The sequence below is a fragment of the Xenopus laevis genome, chromosome 9_10L (genome assembly GCF_017654675.1).
Source record: "Xenopus laevis strain J_2021 chromosome 9_10L, Xenopus_laevis_v10.1, whole genome shotgun sequence".
Lineage (NCBI taxonomy): Eukaryota > Metazoa > Chordata > Amphibia > Anura > Pipidae > Xenopus > Xenopus laevis.
Genome location: NC_054387.1, coordinates 86,855,820 through 86,877,045, shown reverse-complemented (window position 1 = coordinate 86,877,045; position 21,226 = coordinate 86,855,820). Strand labels below are relative to the sequence as shown.

Below are 21,226 nucleotides of genomic sequence, written 5' to 3'. Positions count from 1 at the left end.
CACATTCACAAAGTTTTACAAGTTCAATGTTTTTTCATCTTCAGACGCGGCATTCGGTCGCAAAGTTCTTCAGACAGTTATTTCTTAAAAATGTTATTGACCTGCCAGTCACTGCCATGTTAGAGCAACTTCGAGTCTAACTTCTGTTTGGTACTCCTGTCTGTTTCTTTTTTCTCTATATTCACTGCCCACCCTTCTTCTATGCTTTGGGACTAACCCATCTGTCCCTGTGCTGCCAAAGGACTCCCGGAGAAAAGGGGATTTGTATTACTCACCGATAAATCCTTTTCTCGGAGTCCTGTCAAGGCAGCACAGGGAGCCCCACCAACAAAACATAAACACAAAATTCTCTATCATTTATACTGGTCTACAGCTATGCTAAACGGAACTAATAGGGGAGGGGCTAATGCAGGGAAGAGGAGGATCTGAGGGGCAGACCATCACTAATTCACTTCTTTAAAGCCATCCTGCCTCCTGAAGGGAAGTGTGCATTAACCCATCTGTCCCTGTGCTGCCTTGACAGGACTCCGAGAAAAGGATTTATCGGTGAGTAATACAAATCCCCTTTTTAGAGGTCTGTAGTTAATTTAGTAAGAGCTTTTTTAGCCTATAATTCTTGATATTTCTCTAAAACATGTCCCTGAAACAAAATATTGCTCCATAGATCTTGCTTGACATTGGGTTGTGAATCATTTTCTATTATGAAGTAACAGTAGCCTTGAATACAGATCTGCTTTATTCCACACTGGAAAATGAATATTGAAAAATGTATTCATTATTGGGAGACTTATCCAGGCGTGATAACTGCCATGGCTATTATTCTCATTGGCATTTTAACTTGATAGCAGCTGGCTGTAATCAGGCCTGGTGCTTTATAAGATTTCTAATTCTTTGCTGTTGCTCCAAAGTGGTTATTAACATTTTTTTTGTAATCTTATTGAATTTCATGTTCTATTTCCTATAAATCATGTTTAAACATCATTCTTTTTAAAGACTTTTTTGTGTTTTAGCTTCATGTTATACCTCATTGCTCAACGAGAGTTTACAAATAGGGCTTTTGCAGAACATTCTTTTTGTCTATTAAAAATGTTGTTTCATCAGCTAAATGGAAAACTGAAGAAGCTCCATGTGGGGTCCTTGCAAAGTATAACCTGAGGTTACCAGTGCACAGATAAATCCCCCTGCAAAATAAACCGCTGCTCACAAGAAAGGCTGACGAGAGGGAGTTGTACACTGGTAATCTAACTTCAGTTTCCTTGTTTGCCCTGTTTAACGCAAGAAAAAAAACAGATTTTTTTGTGATTAAAAATAGGCAAAAAGTATGTTTAGCAAGAACTAGTTTGATGAAGGCTCACAAGTAGGGCCGATTTGTTGGTCCTTAGCCACTAATTATGCAAGTCTTGTGTTCTGCCAAGTATGTGACTATTGTGTGCACCCAGGCATTTGTCCTACTATACTGAGTGCAGTTATTTTCCCATATATATTCGTGATGTACGGGCCGGCCTGAAACCTGCAGGACTGTGAGTTTGGGCTGGCTTCTGCACAAAATCTTTGACCTAGCATTTCCGGACCCTAAATTTATAGACTCTCGCTCGCCCCTTTTGTGACGTCACTATATATATATATATATATATATATATATATATATATATATATATATATATATATATATATATATATATATATATATATATATATATATATATATATATATATATATATATATATATATATATATATATATATATATTAAAAAATACTAACAAAAAATAATTTAATGAAGGTTACAGACTATGTAAGTCCTGTGAGTGCGGCTCATTTTTGGGTATTGTGGATGATTTGCTGACTCTGCACCCAGGCATATTCATTTTTTTTCAAGAGTGTCGGCTTCTTGGTGGACTATATATAACCAATTTTTTTTTTTTTAAATTAACATAGACATGATTAGACAGGAGACTTTTATTCTGTAAAACAAAAATGTTAATCTATAATTCCATACTGAAATATAAATTTTTTCTTTTTTTGTTTCATTTCAGGAATTCTCATCAAATCTATGGCAGAAGGTAGGACCTGAATAGATTACTTTGAAAACTCATTTGATAACCTACCATTGTTATTCAGCTTCTATTGATCTGTCAAAAGAAAACTGGAATGAACCATCTTTGTGGTAACCATTATATATGACCTCTTTAAATTATATGATGTAATATTTCTAATAGTGTATTATAATTTTATGTGAAAGATGATTCCCAGATATGGTGTGCTTTTCTTGATTTGCATATTGCAATGTAGCTACTAGAAGTTACTTACAATTGTCCATGTTTGTTTTATGCTAAACCGTAACAAAAAAAACCTCTCAAAATGAATTAATGTTGCACTCTTCTAAGCTCTTCAGAGCACATTTGAGATATACAAGAATTCCTTTTTTCTTTTTTTCAAGATATTTGCACATGGCTGCAGGTTAAAATATTAATGGAGAAATGGAATGTTGTGATGTTTCACTGTTTAGAACATGTCAGAGCATAGAAGAATCATCTGGACAGTACTAAGCAGAGCAATAACACATTCCATTCCAATTATTTTTACTCCTCTGGGACTTCAAATCAGCCTGCCCTGAACTCTAACATCCCATAAGAAAAGACTGGCTGACAGCTGAAAGCTTTCAAATTAGTTGGTACTTTTGGAAGCTGAAAAAACTTTCAGAAATGAGCTGCTTCCTGAAAACACCAAATAATCTAGTCAATTTTCAGTAAAGTGCTAAAAGATGACCTTCTGGGAATCCATAAGGATTGGCCAGTTTGAATTAAGGTTGTGAATACATCTAACCTTTTATACGTTTTTTTTTTATAATCTAATACCAAACCCAGCTATTGATTGGTTAAAGCCCAACCACTATAAAAGAAACACACACTGACAGATGTGTGTGAGTTATTCCCATTGCTATTTGGCAATGTGTGGGAACGGTATTGTCAGTGTTTTGGTCACCAATGACAGTTTTCCTAGTTGCCAACCTTAAATATATTAACCCTAATATGACTGAGTTAGTTATTGAACTGTAATTTCTTTGTAACAAGTATACACAGTGATTAATGTTCCCATAGTAAACTTTTAATTGCTTATGTATATTTGCTGTTACCCTCCATTACCTCATGTTAATTTGGCCATTTGCTTTAGCTGAAAGTGTCCATAAATGAAAAATGAGAGTAAGAATATTCCATTACTCAATAAAATCAGGTAAGCATTATACACTGCTTTATCTCCTGGCCCAGACACAAAACTTGGAGTCACATGTTTAAATGTGTGGATTATTTCACTTGTTACTATTGCTGTGCAAATAGCTGTTTCAGTGTTCTTAAAGGAAAACTATACCCCCTAAATGAATACTTAAGCAACAGATAGTTTATATAAAATTAAGTGGCATATTAAAGAATCTTATCAAACTGGAATATATATTTAAGTAAATATTGCCCTTTTACATCTCTTGCCTTGAACCAGCATTTTGTGATGGTCTGTGTGCTGCCTCAGAGATCACCTGACCAGAAATTCTTCAACTCTAACTGTAACAGGAAGAAGTGTGGAAGCAAATACATAACTCTGTTAATTGGCTCATGTGACCAAACATGCATAGTTTGTTTGGTTTGTTTGTGTGCACTGTGAATCTTACAATCCCATGGGGGTTTCCTTATTTTTTTTAATATGGCAATTTTCTATTTATGATTACCCAATGGCACATACTACTAAAAAAGTATATTATTATGAAAATGGTTTATTTACATAAGGCAGAGTTTTACATATGAGCTGTGATCCTTTTTATAGAGACTACATTGTTTGAGGGGTATAGTATTCCTTTAAAGAAGAAATAAGACTGGGAATGAACTTTTGTGGAATGTATTGCCCCAAATAATTTAAAATTGAATTTAAGGATATATTCTACAGTTGAGAATTTTGAAAGTATATACTTACCTTTAAATACAATTTCAGGTCTGCTTGCAAAAATATTTAATTGGCTTTCCATGCCTGACTGATAGAGCTTTTATTTCACGTGATCCTGATTTGCTCAGTGCAAAGCCATTAAATATGCATTTTTCATATCATGGATGGTAATAATGTAGTATATATTTTATTTTGCTATAACTTACTCCAATCTATTTTTGATCAGAAGAAAGTTATCAACACATTGTATCATGGGACAAAGGTAAAGGTGTCAGCATAGCAACTTTGGCAGTTTACATCAGCAGATGCTTGTGATTTATTTTGGTTAGTGTTTATAAAGCTTGGTTGCATACAGTCATCACTATAAACATATTTAATTAAGCATTGAGGTGCTGAATTACAAAAATTTTAGCTTCAAAATTTTTATTTTTCCAACAAATGCACATTACAGGAAAGTGTGATCACTATTTCCCAGCCCGCAGTAACAAGTTATCAAATATACGATTTATGCCTTAGTCTAGTGAAAGTGTATATTAATTAAGGACAACAATTACCCACAATCATTAAAAAAAAAAAAGTATAAAAGAAAAAAGATTCCAGGATGCTGTCAAAATAAGACCTATTGTATTTTTACATTTATGTTCTGGTGGGGAAAAAGAGAGAGAGGGAATATAAAAGGAAAATAAATGATAGCAGGGAGTGTGTACTAAGTTGTGGAAGTAAAAATATACCTTAAGTGAGCTAATGATGGTGGTTAAAAGGAGTGCTGCAGTCAGAGGCCACAATATGGAAAGGTGATTTGTGGGCTTGTTTCATGAACATGTAAAACACAACAGTGTAACTGCTTCTGTGACCCCCAGACCCAATAATCCAAAGGAGACTCCACCTTACATATTAAATTTGACACAGGTGTTTCTTTCCTTAAAGGAGAACTAAAGCTTAACTGAAGATGTAGGATAGAAATGTTGTAGATTGTTTGGGTTTCTGTACCAGCCCAAGGCAACCACAGCCCTTTAGCAGGGAAGATCTTTGTCTCCAAAGATGCTCCAATAGCTCCCCATCTTCTTTACTACTGATTCACTGCACATGCTCTGTGCTGCTGTCACTTACTGAGCTTAGGGACCCACTCACAATATACAGTACACATAACATATAAATGTCACAATATAAGGCTGATTAGTAATTAATACAGATCATTACTACATGGCAGCACAGAAACCAGTGCAACTAGCATTAGAATGTAATAATCAGCCTTGTAGCATCAGATTATATTACAGACAACCCTTATTTTCTGCTTGATAATTTGCAACAACCCCCAAGCTTAGCTTCTCAACAGCTGCTCAGAGCCCATTGAGCACTTTCCAAGATGGTGACTCCCCTGTGACAAGTTTGAAGTCCTGAATCATTGCTGCTATTGAAAAGTTGAAACTTTATGCTGGTGCAATACGTTCAATATATAAAATATGGCAATTTTAACCATAATTATTTTTTAGGGGTTAGTTCTCCTTTAATCTGCATGGTCCAGTTCACAGTGGTCACAAAGTGAATTAGATGGATGTTTTACAAGCAGCCATGTGGTTCTAGACACATCCTTAGATACACATAAAAGCAGGCTTTTATGCATATTTAATTGTTTTAATTCAATCCAGTTGTTTATTCCTCTCATGTTTATTCCTCTCAAAATTATGGCTGGACTGTTTCTTTCTTTTCGTCCCTGCTTTCAACCATTCTGGGGCTACACACTGCAACCTGTGCTGCTGCAGGGTGATCAGATATCCATGAGGAGGTCAACAGGCCGTAGACCTCTCGTGATGGGTCTGCTGTTGATCCGGTTGTTGACCCTGAACTCAAATGATTGGAAAAATGAATAACCCACGATTACTTGGAATAATTAAAATTAAGAAGGGATTCAAGAGTATAAAAAAAGCCATAAATCCTTTATAACTAAAATGTGAAATAAATAGTTTGGATAATTACATGAAGGTATGGATGAAAATGAAGCGTGATATAAAGATTACTACCTCCGATGTCTTTTGAATTTTTATCAGGCTTCATTTGTTAATTTTGAATTATTAACATTAAATATAATAAATGTTCAGAGACGGCAGACTGCCACTTCTTATGAAAATTACTACCGCTAATGTCTTTTCAATTTTTAAGAAGTGGTACTGAGGGACTGTACAGATCTTATAATGATTGCAGACAAATGGGGGAAATGCTGTAGAGGAACGGGATCCCTTATCTGGAAATTCGTTACTCATAAAGCTCTGACTTACAAGTACATCTTCTGCAGACACATTTTAAGCAAATAATTGAAATTTTAAAAAATTATATATTTTCTTCTCTGTAATAATAAACCAGTACTTTGTACTTAAAGGATAAGTAAACCTTTAAAATAAGTGCAAAATTCACGAGGGGGCTATTCTAAGCACTTTTGCATTGTACATTCATTATTTATTTATTTTTAGTTTCCAAGATATTAAGGGATACATGTACTGTAAATATGAATTCATTTTGTTACAACAGCGCCACCTGCTGGTCATTTCCCCACCATTCTGACCAAGAAGTCAAGGAAGTTGTCAGGAGAAAAAAAGAGGCTGCTCTGATGTTCTGCTTAGGAAAGATTTGAGAAAGGTTTCTATTTTTTTCTTAAGCAGAAGAACATCAGAGCAGCCTCTTTCTTTCTCCTGACAACTTTCTTGACTACTTTGTGGTCAGAATGGTTGGAAACTGACCAGCAGGTGGCACTTTTGTAACAATTCATTCATATTAAAGGACCAGTAACATCCAAAAAAATTTTTAAAAAATTTATTGTACATAACAAAAAAAAAAACAAGACATATTTAACTTTAAAATCACAAAGTCTTTATTAAGAAATAACTTACCAATACACCGCTTTCGCTCCTCTTCCGTTGCAGTAATGCAATACATATATATTTTTTATTTTGCAGAGTTAAGCAGTATCCGCCATTCAAGAAACCAGCAAAAGTATTTTACAATGGATGTTGATGATGAAGAAAATCTGAGTAAGATATTGGTTATAAGGGCTTCTTTATTTTTTCCTTCTAAGCAAAGTTCTTTTTAATATTCTAAAAGTTTGCAGATTCATTAAAGTGCAAAGCAATCCCTATTCACTGGAGGTGCCAGTATGTTAAACATCCCCAATAATATTGGTGCTACATATATTGGGTTTGGCATGCATAGTTCAACCATATCAAGAGCTCTGCATAACAGTGTCTTGGGAGCCCTATAGGGGGTGACACAAAAGAAAGCATTATGCAAAAAGACATGTCTGAAATTTGTCAGAAACCATGAGCGTGATCCTGTTGTGACTTAAAGAAAGGCTCCAGAACCAAAATGGCCCAATTCATATAATGTTTCTTGTTTTTTTGTTTTTTTTTATTTGGGGCCACAGGGGAGGATGAGGCAGCTGGATTTAAGGGAATGTCTTAATATGACTCAAAGGGCAACTGTTGTAAAATTGTAATATAAGCTTCATCATACTGAAATAAAAAAAATACTAAATACAATCAATTAAAAAGTCTGTACAATTTCTGAAATAATCAAGTTTATCTTCACTATCCCCCTCTATGCATCTGTTTCTATTCATTCTGTCTTCTTGCAGGAGTTGGCAGTCTGATTTTCATAGACCGTTAGATCTAATACATCTTCTAGCCAAAAAAGAGCACCCCTAAAAGTTATATTGGATCTAACTGTCAACTCCTGCTCTCCTGAATGAAGATCGGCAGATTCTGAGAGGAGGAGAGTGGAGATTAACTTGATTATTCCAGAAATAATTCATAATTGTATTTTTATTTTTTTATTTATAATTAGAAAATGTCTTATTTCAGTATTATAACGCTTATATAAAATTTTCATTTTCGCAATAGTTCCCCTTTTATAAACTTGTTTCATGTATGAGTGATGATTGATATCCCTGCAGTGAGCTCTAGCTTCAATACTAATATTTTTTAGGTTCATGTATTTGAGCAAATTTGAGCATGCTATATAGAGTAAAAGTAAACTGCTAAAGCAATTTTTTAAGCCACTTGTTTTTGTTTCAGAAATCAATCAGTTATCAATAATTAATTGTTAATAGTTATTAATAATCAAACTCTGACCTTATTGTTTTGCATCATCTTATTTATTCAAATAATTCTCCTACTTTGGATCTGTAGTGTTTAAGAGACATAAGGCGGCCGTGCTCTTTACAATTACAAATGATTGCAGGAAAGATCGTTCGTTCTCACTTCAAACGTTAAGAGCTAAATCGTCAGATATGCAGGTAGAAACAATAGAATTCTACCTCTATCTGATGATTCAGCATTAACATCTTAATGATGGACAAGCTCCTTCAAAGGCACCCAATAATTTTCTGTCTTGGCCGATATGTTGATTTGTCTCCCACTATACATTCCCTGAATATTGTACAAAACCTTTTGTTTTCCATGATAATACCTGTGCTTGTATGCCCTCCTATACACATCTTTGTTTACCTTGTAAAATGGTTCACCATAGATTTCTTTTGCTATTTCTTGGCACCGTAAATGTTACTTACTTTTGTTATTTATAACGGATGTCTTTATTCTGTTGTAAGTGTAATGTTCCCCCAGTGGGACTTTTTGTAGATATGTACACTGTACCCTCCGCTGAGATTTTATTACCCTTTTGACCTTGCAACTAAATTCTATTTACTGTTATTGATTGACTTATTTCAGTGTTCTCATCATCCCCTTTTAGCTGGGTGCATCGCCAAGCATTTTCTGTAAGCCGCCCAGCTCTGCACCTGCATCAGAGCCTTCTGGGGGAAAACACTGCTTTATAATTATTGGGAAAAGAAATACAGTGCTATTATTCTAGTTTTTATTCTGCCTTTTTCTATTTAATCAATGTCAATATAATCTCCTAAATGTCTTTAATGCATCAACCCTTAGTGACTATTTGCCTTTCTTTGGTCTGTTGAGCGCCAAAAGGAGTAACCTATCAAGCTTTTGCTGGAGGATGTTATAAATGAAAATTTAGCAATTATTCCATCAACTTTGTTGGCTGGGTAAAGTGGTGTGTGCTTGCTTAGTTTATCGAATATTCCTGAGAAGAATAACCTACGTGAAATATCAAGTAATGTAAAGTCCCACATCTGTCTTTAAATATTCGTATTTGGGTGTTGTGTGGTAAGAATTTGAGATATCCATTTTACTGCAGAGAGAGCAAAAGATAAATTAGAATAAAAACAATGTCTCTTTCTTTTTTGTAATCGTTTTATATGACAATCATTTATAATGATCGGTATTATTTGTTTGCCGATCGCGGTTCATTATTACCGACCTCTTAAACTGCCACATTTTTAATAGGAATACATTTTTAAAAAACAGTTTGCTACTGGTATGTAGTAAACTTTAACATAATGTTGTAACATATGGGATGTGTTTAAGGTATTGCATTTTTTTAAAGCCCATAACATCATTATGTACTTTAGAAATACGCTGCCACCATTCTGTGACCACACAACACTGAACCAGTGACAAAAGTAGATAAAGGAATCTATAAATTTTGCATTTACAAGATCCTGCGACGAAGGCGTTGTAAGTTACTCTTTCTGGGCACCACAGGTTCAAGCAGCGCTGATGTTAAGGAAAATCGTAACCTGGATGGAGCTTCAGCAAAAGTCGGAAGTGGCCATGCTACCGGGGAAGGGGCTCAGCTTTCCAATGGGAGTGAGGGAAGCAACAGCAGGAAACGGCCTTTAGAAGAAGGCAACAATGGCCATTCCAAGTTCCGCCCAAAGAAGAGGAAGAAAATCCCAGGCCCTGTGTTGCCAAAGAATGCTCTTATGCAACTGAATGAAATAAAGCCTGGCTTACAGTACAAGCTTATATCTCAGACTGGACCTGTACACGCACCAGTCTTTATTATGACTGTTGAAGTAAATGGACAAGGTTTTGAAGGTTCTGGTCCTACTAAGAAGAAAGCTAAGCTTAATGCTGCTGAGAAGGCTTTAAGGTCATTTGTGCAATTCCCGAATGCATCAGAAGCTCATCTAGCAATGGGCAGAACTCTCTCTGTTAATACTGATTTTACCTCTGACCAAGCAGACTTTCCAGATACTCTGTTTAATGGATTTGAGAAACCAGAACATTCTGAGCATGTTTTTTTCTTGGGATCTAATGGCAATGAATCCTTTAATCCAGCAAGTGACTATAGCTTATCAATGATTGGAAGCAGTAATTTCATTCAGTCTCCCCTTCCAACACCATCTTTGTTCCCTCCAGCTAGTGGAAAAAATCCTGTGATGATTTTAAACGAGCTTCGGCCAGGCCTTAAATATGACTTTGTCTCTGAGAGTGGTGAAAGCCATGCCAAGAACTTTGTGATGTCTGTAACTGTAGACAATGAAACATTTGAAGGATCTGGAAGGAACAAGAAACTTGCAAAGGCAAGGGCAGCACAATCTGCTCTTGCATCACTTTTTAATATGCACTTGGATCAGACGCCTTCCAGACAGCCTATTCTAAGTGAAGGCCTACAATTACATTTACCCCAGGTATGAACAGTATTTATTTTCTTTAACTCTGCCTTTACTTCTATTTTTTTGGAACTTGCATAACACCATAGTAATGTTTCTGTTGAAGATGAAGTTAGTGACTTGTATATATATCAGATTCATTGAGTTGCATTTCCCCAAATATGGCAGTCCAGTTACTCTAATAATCACTAATATTTTATATAATCACAAATAAAAAATACAAAAGCCTCTTTGTACGTAATGTTTTCATGTAATTTTAAACCTAGTCCTTCATTACCACCAACTTTAGCATGGATTTCCACAGCCTGGCTGTGCGTTCCACTTCTGTGCTGATGTAATATCTACACATTTATTTAGGGCCTTGTAGGAATTTGTCTTCAGTTTATCTAATATTGTGAATATACATTTTCCCAGTTATCCATTTCAGCTTTGCATATGAATTTTTATCTGACTTGCCCAAAGTCTACATTATATTTTTCCCATAGCCTTTCTTTAGTGCTATAATAATATTACAAGAAAAACAGAATAGGGCATCAGCTAGAGTCCTATCTGCCTTTGGGTGACATCAATACTAGCGTGGCCATCTGAAAACAGATATATCGGAGAAAAGATCTGTGGAAAAACTAGAGCAATGAGTTTCCTATAACTCCTATAACTAATGCTGTGTTGGACCCGGTGTTCTGTGCTAAGTACAATTCAGCAGAATTTAGCTTAAATATGCCCCTTTCATTTGCTTGGCCATCAATGAATATTTTTACCAGTTAATTCTTCTTCTTATTGGTACTTTTTTTCCTGATGTATTTGCTGTGTTTAATTTAGAGCGTGCTATTGGATTGGGAGTTAGAACATGTCTTGACTTTGAAGATGTTTTTTTCACTACCATAGTTCTTTGTGGTTATTATTTAATGCTGTGCCTTGTCATACTTTATTCTCTATACTATACCATGATAAATCTGGGGTTAGAGAGAGATTCTTGTTTCTATGGGTTGCAGGGTTTTATTTTATGTTCATGTGCTCTCAGGTTAATAAATATATTTTTAAACATTTGCATTTTCTGTACCTAGGGATTGTTAGGTGTAACCACTGCCTATAATAAATGGTTTACAGTTAACCTGCTGGAGCTCTTCTTCCTTTCTTTTTTGTTTTTACTGTTAGCATAGTCATGACTGCCTTCTAAATAAACTACTAAGAGGCAGGTATGAATCAGACCTTCATTCCTAGGCCATTTTAATTTTATGTTATTATGCCTAAAAATACCCAAACCAGTATAGTTATCCAGCTTGGGACTCCCTGGTTTACTGCCCAACTAACATATTCATATTTTAAAGTATTTTGTGTTGATGTGTCAACTGAGAGCACCAAATAGGTACCATAAGGATCATATACGTACTTGGATGCTAAAAAGTGCCAAAAAAACCATTTTTAAACTGTGCACCATGTCTTCCTACATACACAAATTGCCTCTAGTCTCTGCTGTCCGAGCACAGAGACCGGAGGCTGTCTCCGTGAATACAGTGCAGCCTGCGTTAAGCAGTGCTGTATTTCTAAAGGGGTGGTTGGAGGAGGTACCTAGGCATATCTACATCAACCTCATCTTCTATGTAAACTAAGGAAATCTCTATATTATCATTTTGCAAATGGAGCTCTTAGTGCTCCTTTCATAAATAAGCCCCATATTCTGGTCATTTAGCTCTCTGGTGGATCAGCATAAAGCAGGACTTTGTTGCTGCACTAAGGGTATAAGTGTACTTTCAAAAGTAGAAGACGGATTAAGGCAAGGAAGAAACTTGAGCTAGATGGGTGTTTCCTATAAATGTGTGACAGTACAAGTGCAAAGTCTGATGCTTTAAAAAACAGTCCTAATTTCTATCCTTTCTTGTGAATATAGGTTCTGGCTGATGCTGTTGCACGCTTGGTTGTAGACAAATTCAGTGACTTGACTGATAATTTTACATCACCGCATGCACGTCGTAAAGTTCTTGCTGGAGTTGTCATGACAACAGGTAATTTACCATGTTAAAAAAAAAATAGGTGCTTTGCTATGGAACTTTATTCAAATACATCTTCTATTCTGGTTTCTTAATAGAATGATATAATTGCCATTTTCTAACTAACACAGTAGCCTGTGTGTGTTTTTTTTTTTCCTCTGTAGGAACAGATGTGAAAGATGCCCAAGTCATATGCGTTTCCACTGGAACGAAGTGTATCAATGGGGAGTACATGAGTGATCGAGGCCTTGCTTTAAACGATTGTCATGCTGAAATTATATCTCGCAGGTCGCTAGTCAGATTTCTCTACACGCAGCTCGAGCTGTTTTTAAGGTATGCAAAAAAATCTTCATTTTACCTAGTTGTATAGTCTGAGAAGAGAAAACTGTATTTTTTGCTGGTGATGGGGTTGCCTATGCAGTATCTTAAATATATGTAAATGCAGCAGCTCGTCTTTCTTTCTACATTTAGCCTTTTTCATGTTAAATACCAACCTTAAAAAAAATCCCCACTAGATATATTGTAATGTACTGTATATAGAAGGTATCCATATGAATGCAGCCAAGGTTAGTTTCATCAATATTTCGGACCTTGGTAGTACTGGTATAGGATCCCTTATCTGGAAAACCATTATCCAAAAAGCTCTGAGTTTTGGGAAGGTCATCTACCATAGAATCCATGTTAAGCAAATAATTCTAATGATTTTCCTTTCCTATGTAATAATAAAACAGTACCAAGTACTTGATCCTAACAAAGCTGCATTGATCTGTATTGTTAACACAAGTCTATTGGGTTTATTTAATGTTTAAATTGTTTTTTTTAGCAGACTTAAGTTATAGTAATCCAAATTCTGGAAAAATCCCTTATCTGGAAAACTTGAGGCCCCAAGCATTACTAATAATGGGTCCTATACCTGGACGACCATTTTCCAAGGGTTTTGTTCAAAAGTTTTTTTTCTGCAGTTAATTTTGACTGCATGCTCCATATACTGGCAGAATGCAGAATCTCTTAATACTTTTATTTTAATTTAATAACTATTCATAAGTAACTGCATTCACCAAAGACAGTTCAGAAATTAAACTTTTGTGGTGCGCAATATGTTGGCGCTCTAAAAATACCTGATAAATTATAATAAATAAATAATATATCATTGTGTTCCAGCACTAAGGAAGACCAGCAAAAGTCTATATTTATGAAGTCGGAACGGGGAGGATATAAGCTTAAGGATAATGTTCAGTTTCATTTGTACATTAGTACATCACCCTGTGGAGATGCTCGTATTTTCTCACCGCATGAAGTTGGACAGGAAGGTACTAGTAAGACCTATGTTTCTTTCCACAAAACAGATATTTTTATATACTCACATACAACAATACGATATACAGTCAACATAATAAGATTTCTTGCTGTCACAGAATTTAAAGGAGAACTGGCAGAAATGCTGCACATTATGTTTCATTGTTCAGTACCAGATGAAAGCAATCACATCCCTCTTTGGAAATCTGTGCCACCAAATATGCCTTAAGTAGCTCCCCATCTTCTTTTCTGCTGATACCCAGCACATGCTCTGTGTTGCTGTCATTTACTTGAACTTAGAGACCAACTCACAATATACTGGATATATATAGAACCAAATGGTTCAATACAAGGTTGATTAATTCAGATTTTCATTGCATGACAGATCAGAAACCACTGCAGTTAGTGTCAGAATTTAATAATCAGCCCTGTAGTATCAACTACTATGACAGACCAACCTCATTTTCTGCTTGCTGCTTTGTGACAAGCATCCAAGATAGTGAGCTACTATCACAATTTTGAAGACCTGGATCTTTACTGTTGTAGAGATGCTGAATCTTTAAGCTATTTAGTATATAAAATATGGCATTTCTAGCCATATCCATTGCTAAGGGTTTAGTTATCATTTAATTATATATATTATTTATATACAGTTGAGTGCGAAAGTTTGGGCACCCTTCACCAGATTCCATAGTAATAAATAACTACTGCAAATGTTGATGCAGAGTTTATTTCACACATTTTAAAAGTAATCTGTGGCATGTGCAAAAGTTTGGACATGAACACTGTCTTTGCAAGGTCCTTGGCTGTAATATCCATTATACTATAATAGCCATTAGGTGTTGTCACCTGTTGACATTTGCAAAGCTTAATAAAATCTCTAACACCCCAAACTTTAGGCTTTCACTCAGCAGTCATGAGCTCTTCTAAACAATTGAATGAGGATCTGAAAATGTAGCTATAAAATAATGCCATTGTAATGTCTTAAAGGAATTGCAGTTAAGGAGAACTGTGGAAGTGAAGACAAGATCTAGAAGACCAAAAATAATTTCATACAGAAATATGTAATTTGGCAAGGGGTACGCTAAGTTTGCTTTTAACTGAAATACTTTGAATACAGTGCAAATACAAAAATTATGAATTAAGTACAAGAAAGTTTTCACGTCCTTTCTTATTAATCTTTTTAGACCAAGGCGATCGGCATCCTAACCGAAAGGCAAGAGGGCAGCTTCGTACCAAAATAGAGTCTGGAGAAGGGACCATACCAGTCCGATCAAGCAGTACCATTCAGACATGGGATGGTGTTCTACAAGGAGAGAGGTTGCTTACAATGTCCTGCAGTGACAAGTTAGCAAGGTAAGCATTTAAATGTCATTTTACAAGGACATAGGAATTGGAATAACAGAAATTGCGCACGGTATTACCTTTCTATGACAGGTATTCTTTACCATTCTGGTCCAGGTATTTTTGAGTTACTATATATTTATATAGAAATCTGTTGACAACAGGGGTACATTTCTTCCTACTGTGCAGAGGATTAATTATGCAGCAAAAAAGTCCACCTATGGTAATGTGGGACTATTGTACATCTATATTTATTAAATATTGCTTGAAATGATAAATGCAGATTACTAAAAGATTTGTTTATCCCACTTTTAAAACCAGGTGGAATGTTGTAGGCATTCAGGGATCCCTGCTCAGCCTGTTTGTTGAACCAATTTACCTGTCAAGTATTATCTTGGGTAGCCTATATCATGGTGACCACCTATCAAGGGCTGTCTACCAACGAATATCGGATATAGAAGATTTACCCATACTTTATGCACTCAATAAACCCTTATTAAGTGGTAAGTTGCTTGTTGAACATGCAGTTATTGCACCTTGTTGCTTCTCTTTTATTTTAAGCAGAAAGGTGCAAATTGAATTGTCAAAATGTCTGTTTTGTGTTGTTTGTAAAAAAAAAAAAATACATAAATACCTAGGCTACCTAAAAAGCTAGGCCATGAAATGTCATCACCGAGGTCCCGGGAAGGCTCCAGTGATTGGTACAAGGAAACATCAGAGTGCTGTTAGTACACATCTGACATTGTGTAGTGTCAGCTATAGCCTGCTATGTACATACTTGTCTCAGCATTTTTCCTGTGAATTGTAACATTTTTCTTATACCGAGCAGCCCTCTGCCCCTTGTGCCTGTGGCACTGATAAGAGTATTTTTTTTTTTTGCAGCATCCCAAAACCCTGAAATGTAGTGACAGTCTCAAAATATTGAATTTATCAAATAGCTAAAGGTTAAATCAGACCATGCCCAAATTAATTTTAATGGTCAATATGCTGCCTTTACTAATAATGCAGACTGCCATTTAGCTTAATTTACTAGAAGCAATAACTGTAATGCTTACATTTTGTATTTGATTCAGAATTTAACTGAATACACAGAAGGATTCTGTATTTGGTCAAACCCCAAAGTTATGGATTTGGTGCATCTCTACTAATCTTTTATGATGCTTACAGTAGATTGCTTTTGCACAACCATGCAAGGCACAACTTAACTAATTATCATTCATTGATAAGACTGCAGCATCTTCAGGTCGAGTTTTTTTTTGACCTGCACCTGACTTGCCCCTTCCATTTATAGACCAGTGCCGACCCGCCCTGTCGATGACATCACAAAAGGGGCGGGGCAGGTATAAGTCTATAAAACAGTAAGTTGGAAGCCCACAAGAGGAACAGCAAGGTCGGCCCGAACCCACCTGACCCGCGGGTATCAGGCAGGCCTGCACATCACACCTTCAAAATACACATACTACATTGAAATCGTAGCATGTGAAACAATGCAAGAAAAGTGTCTGGTATCATGTCACTTTTTAGTCAGTGCTTTGAAACAGCAATTTTCATCTGCCCGTGCAACTATTCAGTCGAATTTAGCCATGCCTCTCTATGGGTGATTTTGCAGTAACAATCAGTTCAGCCTGCCTGCCAATTTGCTATATATATATATATATATATTCATTCAATTAGTTGTATTTTGTAAGGTTACTGTGCATTTGTAGTCACTGTAACTGGCTGTTAATCTTTTAGGAATAAGCAATGCTGAAGCACGACAGCCGGGAAAAGCCCCCAGTTTCAGTGTGAACTGGACAGTTGGAGACTTAAGCCTTGAAGTTATTAATGCAACTACAGGCAAAGATGAAATGGGGCGTGCATCACGCTTATGCAAGCATGCTTTGTACAGCCGGTGGATGAGAATTCATGCAAAGGTAATTTTTCATAAGGTTGTGTTTTTAGCCCTGGCTTTAGTTTTAGTCTTCCTTGGAAAAAATATAGGGGCTGATTTATGAAATATCCAACTAGTGAATCGTGAAATATTCCCAGCAGTCTGAAATTTCCCCATTTAAAACTCTCCTGACAGACAAGTCTTTAATGAATTTACCACACACACACACACACACACACACACACACACACACACACACACACACACACACACACACACACACACACACACACACACACACACACACACACACACACACACACACACACACACACACACACACACACACACACACACACACACACACACACACACACACACACACTTATTTGAAATGTAAAAGTAAGTAAACACTCCTTACACACACATATACATGATACCTGAAAGTACCATGTAAACAACTTTTTCCTTCCCTTCTTGATAGCACAGAATGCAAAATCTTGTGTTTTTTTGCTGAAATCTGCTGCGTCTGTCTTCACCCAAGCGCAGGTAATGTTTCCAGGTGCAGACAGAGCAGCAGCAGCAGGGGAGCAGATTCTAGGCACACGTTTCTCCGCAGGCTGACATCCATATGGTATGGTCCTAGCCTTACAGTGCCAATCAGTATGCTGTGTGCCTCTTCTTGGTCACTTCTAGCCTAATGATCTGCTCTGTAACTTGCTAGTTTAAAGCTGCTGCACACCGGAGGTTTTTTTTGTGTGTCTACAAAAATGCATGCTGAATGCATAAAAACACAAGCATTGCTTGTTATATATGTGAGTTCAGTATGTATCTGTCTATCACAGTATGAGCAAAAATGCAGCATGTTAGGTTTAAAAAACACAATGAAACACCACTACAATAAAACAATCTGAATGCACAACTTCAGACACAGCATATAATGCAATCAATCTTCTCATGTGTCTGTCAGGCTCTTTTTGCTTATTGCCATTGCCCCCCCCCTGGCCACCACCTTGTGCTCGCCTTATTAGAATTCTCCTTTTAGAAACCAGCAGGTGATATTTGCAGAGGCTCACAACTACCAGCTACTGCAACAACACTTCTTATAGTCATCCCGGCTCACATTTTCCCTGCACGCCAATTTATTTCTAGGAAGAATACTGTGTGACCTAAGCTAAGACCTGAGTCTGGAATGCTCATAATGTGTTGGGCCTCTTAATGAGAGCATTTTGGCTGTATTTTATAATTTGTATTTACTTCTGTCCAACAGTTGTCTTCCAGCGTGAGGTGTAAATTCGGGAAACCGAACGTATACCATGAAACCAAACAGTCTGCGGTCGAATACCAGTCTGCGAAAGAATGCGTCTTCAAAGTCTTTCAGAAGACAGGACTGGGAGCCTGGGTTAAAAAACCCATAGAACAGGACCAGTTTTCTCTAAATGTTTAATGCAATGGACACAGAACAGTGTTGTTGTTGTTTTTTGTAGTCTTTAAATTGGCAGAGGTTAACAATACCAGTTAAAAACCAAGGTTTTTTTTTTCTCTCTAACGTGCCAATCATCTTCCATAACTTTTGGACTTGCCACCCACTAAATCCACTTTTTAAGAACAACATTGCACAAGCAACACGTTTCCAGGAGCTGGAACTGGTTTTAATTTATTTTTTTAATCATCTGAGGCAGTTTTTCATGGCTCTGGGCTGCAAAAAAAAGGGGTTTTCAAAAGGAAAACTTAAACTATGCTCGATCTCTTTCTGCTGTCAATTTTACATTCATTACAATAGCTATGAGGGGCTTTATCAATTGGCAGCTGAAATTAAAATTTGAGAGATGCAATCCATACACACACACACACATATATATATTCATATATATATAGTTTTTTATTATTTTATTTTTTTAATATTGAAGAACTAATGGAAGCATTGTTGCTAGTGGATACACTGTTTTTAAATGGAAATCTTTGATCAATGTTATATTTCTGTCTTTCTCTTTTTTGTTGAAAACAAATCCACTGTTCACACTAATGTAGCTAGCAAGAGATATTTAGGGTAAATAAACTTGGCTATACATAGTTTTGCTTGAAGAGGTAGGCTAGCAAACACGCCCCTGCTCTTACTGAAGGGTTTAAACCAGCTGCTACGCATTAGTGTCCTCAATGTCTATTTATTTATGTGTGACTACCTTTTAATATGCAGCTTTTATTCGCAATTTCTCATTTAGGAGAGTTTGTGCTTTTTAACGCTGCAAACTGGAACAAAAGTGCATTTGTATTTTTCTGAACTCCGATTTAGATATAGCTATAAAACAGATCTATTTAGAAGTATATTGTTTGCTGAATGCCCTTTGTACAGATCGAGAATGATTTTTACAGTGTTTAATAACGATGTGAATAGCTAGTTCCGTAGCAAATAACTAGTTCCATAGGGGAAAAAAAAAATAACTAGTTCCATAGGGAAAAAAAATGTGTACAAATTAGTGAGAAAGTAGTATCCGAGGAAAAAGAAAATCTGATTTGTGCTTGAAAAGAAAAGGGTGTCACTGTATGTAATCTTAGTCTTGCATACAATAGTGTCCTTATAATAGGATATTTTATTCAACTGTAGTGAGTGTTGCAAGCATTCCGTTTAAATGTTAGATCTTATTAGCATGTCTTTACCAAACGGGGAAAAAAAAACATGTAAGTCTTACAACTCCATTAGACCAGATATATTAGTCATTTCAGAGAGGAAAGGATAGTGTCTATAAATGTTTGCTTGAAATATAGTAATTCTGCAATTAGGCCAGTTTTTGTGATGCATACTAGCAACTATTTTCTTATCAGTTAAAAAGGATGGACCCAGAACATTTCCAATGTATTCAAAAGTATTACTATGAATCCATGTATTATACAGAGAGAACTATATATTAGTCCCGGTAACTCATCACAACACTTACAGTCTGTGCGTCCATATACTTTGTCTCAGATACTTCCAGAATAAACAATAAAAGGATTGTATTCAGATTGGCAGGGATTTAAGCGTGAATATATATTTTATAAAATGTTTGGTCTGCACACTTCCATTTCCAATTCCTCATACTTTTGTTTTATTTTAAACCTTTTGGGAACATGGCTCTGCGCCGCATTTTTATAGTTGTTGCCGTTTACAAAGTGTAACCTGGTTGTTGTTTCTATATGTCTGAAACAACAATTTAGTGTCCAATAATGTTAAAATGTGATATTTAAAGTGGAAACAAATGTAATAAAACTCCTGTTTGTTTTACTAAAATATTAAGCTGGAAATAATGAACAAACAAATCTGTGCTGATATCTTGTTTTTATTGTTGGGCTGAATTCCAGAGGCTGTGCCAATGAACTGTAATATCAATGGTTATTAGACATTGGTGGAATTCAATGATTGTGTATTTTGTATTGCTTACAAAACCCCTTGGTGACTTATAATATGCTTTAGGGAGTACAGGGCTATTAAAGACCATTGACCCTACCATACCTGCTTTTACCACTAAAGTGATGTACAAATATTTGGTCTCCAGTTGGGGACCCTAATTGCTTACTTGTTTTCAAGCTTGTAAAATACAGCTATGGGATCTGTTTTCCAGAATTCTAGAGCCCCGATGTATTCTGGATAAGTGGTGTTTCTGTAATTTGGATGTCTATACCGTAAGTCTGCTAAACAATAATTTAAACATTAAATAAACCCAATAGAATTGTTTTACCTCCAATAAAAAAAATCATATCTTAGTTGGGATCATTTTTAGGGAGATGGACTTCCCTTCATATGTATGGATAACTGGTTTTAAGACTTCCCTTAATATGTATGGATAAATGGATTTAAAGGAACAGTAACGTCAGAAAATAAGTGTTTTACAGTAATGAAAATATAATGCAGTGTTGCCCTGCACTGGTAAAACTGCTGTTTGCTTAATAATCGCTACTATTGTTTATATAAATAATCTGCTGTGTAGCAATGGGGGCAGCCATTCAAAGGAGAAAAGGCTCAAGTTACACAGCAGATAGCAGATAAGCTCTGTCTGTCTAATGGTATTTATCTTTTATCCATTAGTTAACCTGTGCCATATAGCCGTTTTTCAATTTCCGCCATTGCTCCACAGCAGCTTGTTTATATGAACTATAGTAGTGTTTCTGAAGCAAACAGATCAGTTTTACCAGTGCAGGGCAACACTACATGATATTTTCATTACTTTAAAGCACTTTCATTTTTTGGTGTTACTGTTGCTTTAAGACTTCCCTTAATATGTATGGATAACTGGT

General features: G+C 35.9%; 1 protein-coding gene across 6 annotated transcripts in view; it reads left to right on the top strand.

The window, feature by feature from the left end:
• adarb1.L (adenosine deaminase, RNA-specific, B1 L homeolog) overlaps positions 1 to 20,231 on the top strand; it is a 52,377-nt gene extending 32,146 nt beyond the window's left edge. For 2 of the 6 annotated variants that reach the window (XM_018234544.2, XM_041575715.1), the window contains 10 exons: positions 2,037 to 2,063; positions 6,885 to 6,959; positions 9,543 to 10,474; positions 12,345 to 12,459; positions 12,609 to 12,777; positions 13,606 to 13,754; positions 14,928 to 15,096; positions 15,406 to 15,587; positions 16,819 to 16,997; positions 18,225 to 20,231. In XM_018234544.2, coding sequence (XP_018090033.1) covers positions 2,054 to 2,063; positions 6,885 to 6,959; positions 9,543 to 10,474; positions 12,345 to 12,459; positions 12,609 to 12,777; positions 13,606 to 13,754; positions 14,928 to 15,096; positions 15,406 to 15,587; positions 16,819 to 16,997; positions 18,225 to 18,401 — 2,157 coding nt within the window. In that variant the 5' untranslated portion in view covers positions 2,037 to 2,053 and the 3' untranslated portion in view covers positions 18,402 to 20,231. 6 annotated transcript variants of the gene reach the window in all.
• The last annotated feature ends 995 nt before the right edge of the window (positions 20,232 to 21,226 follow it).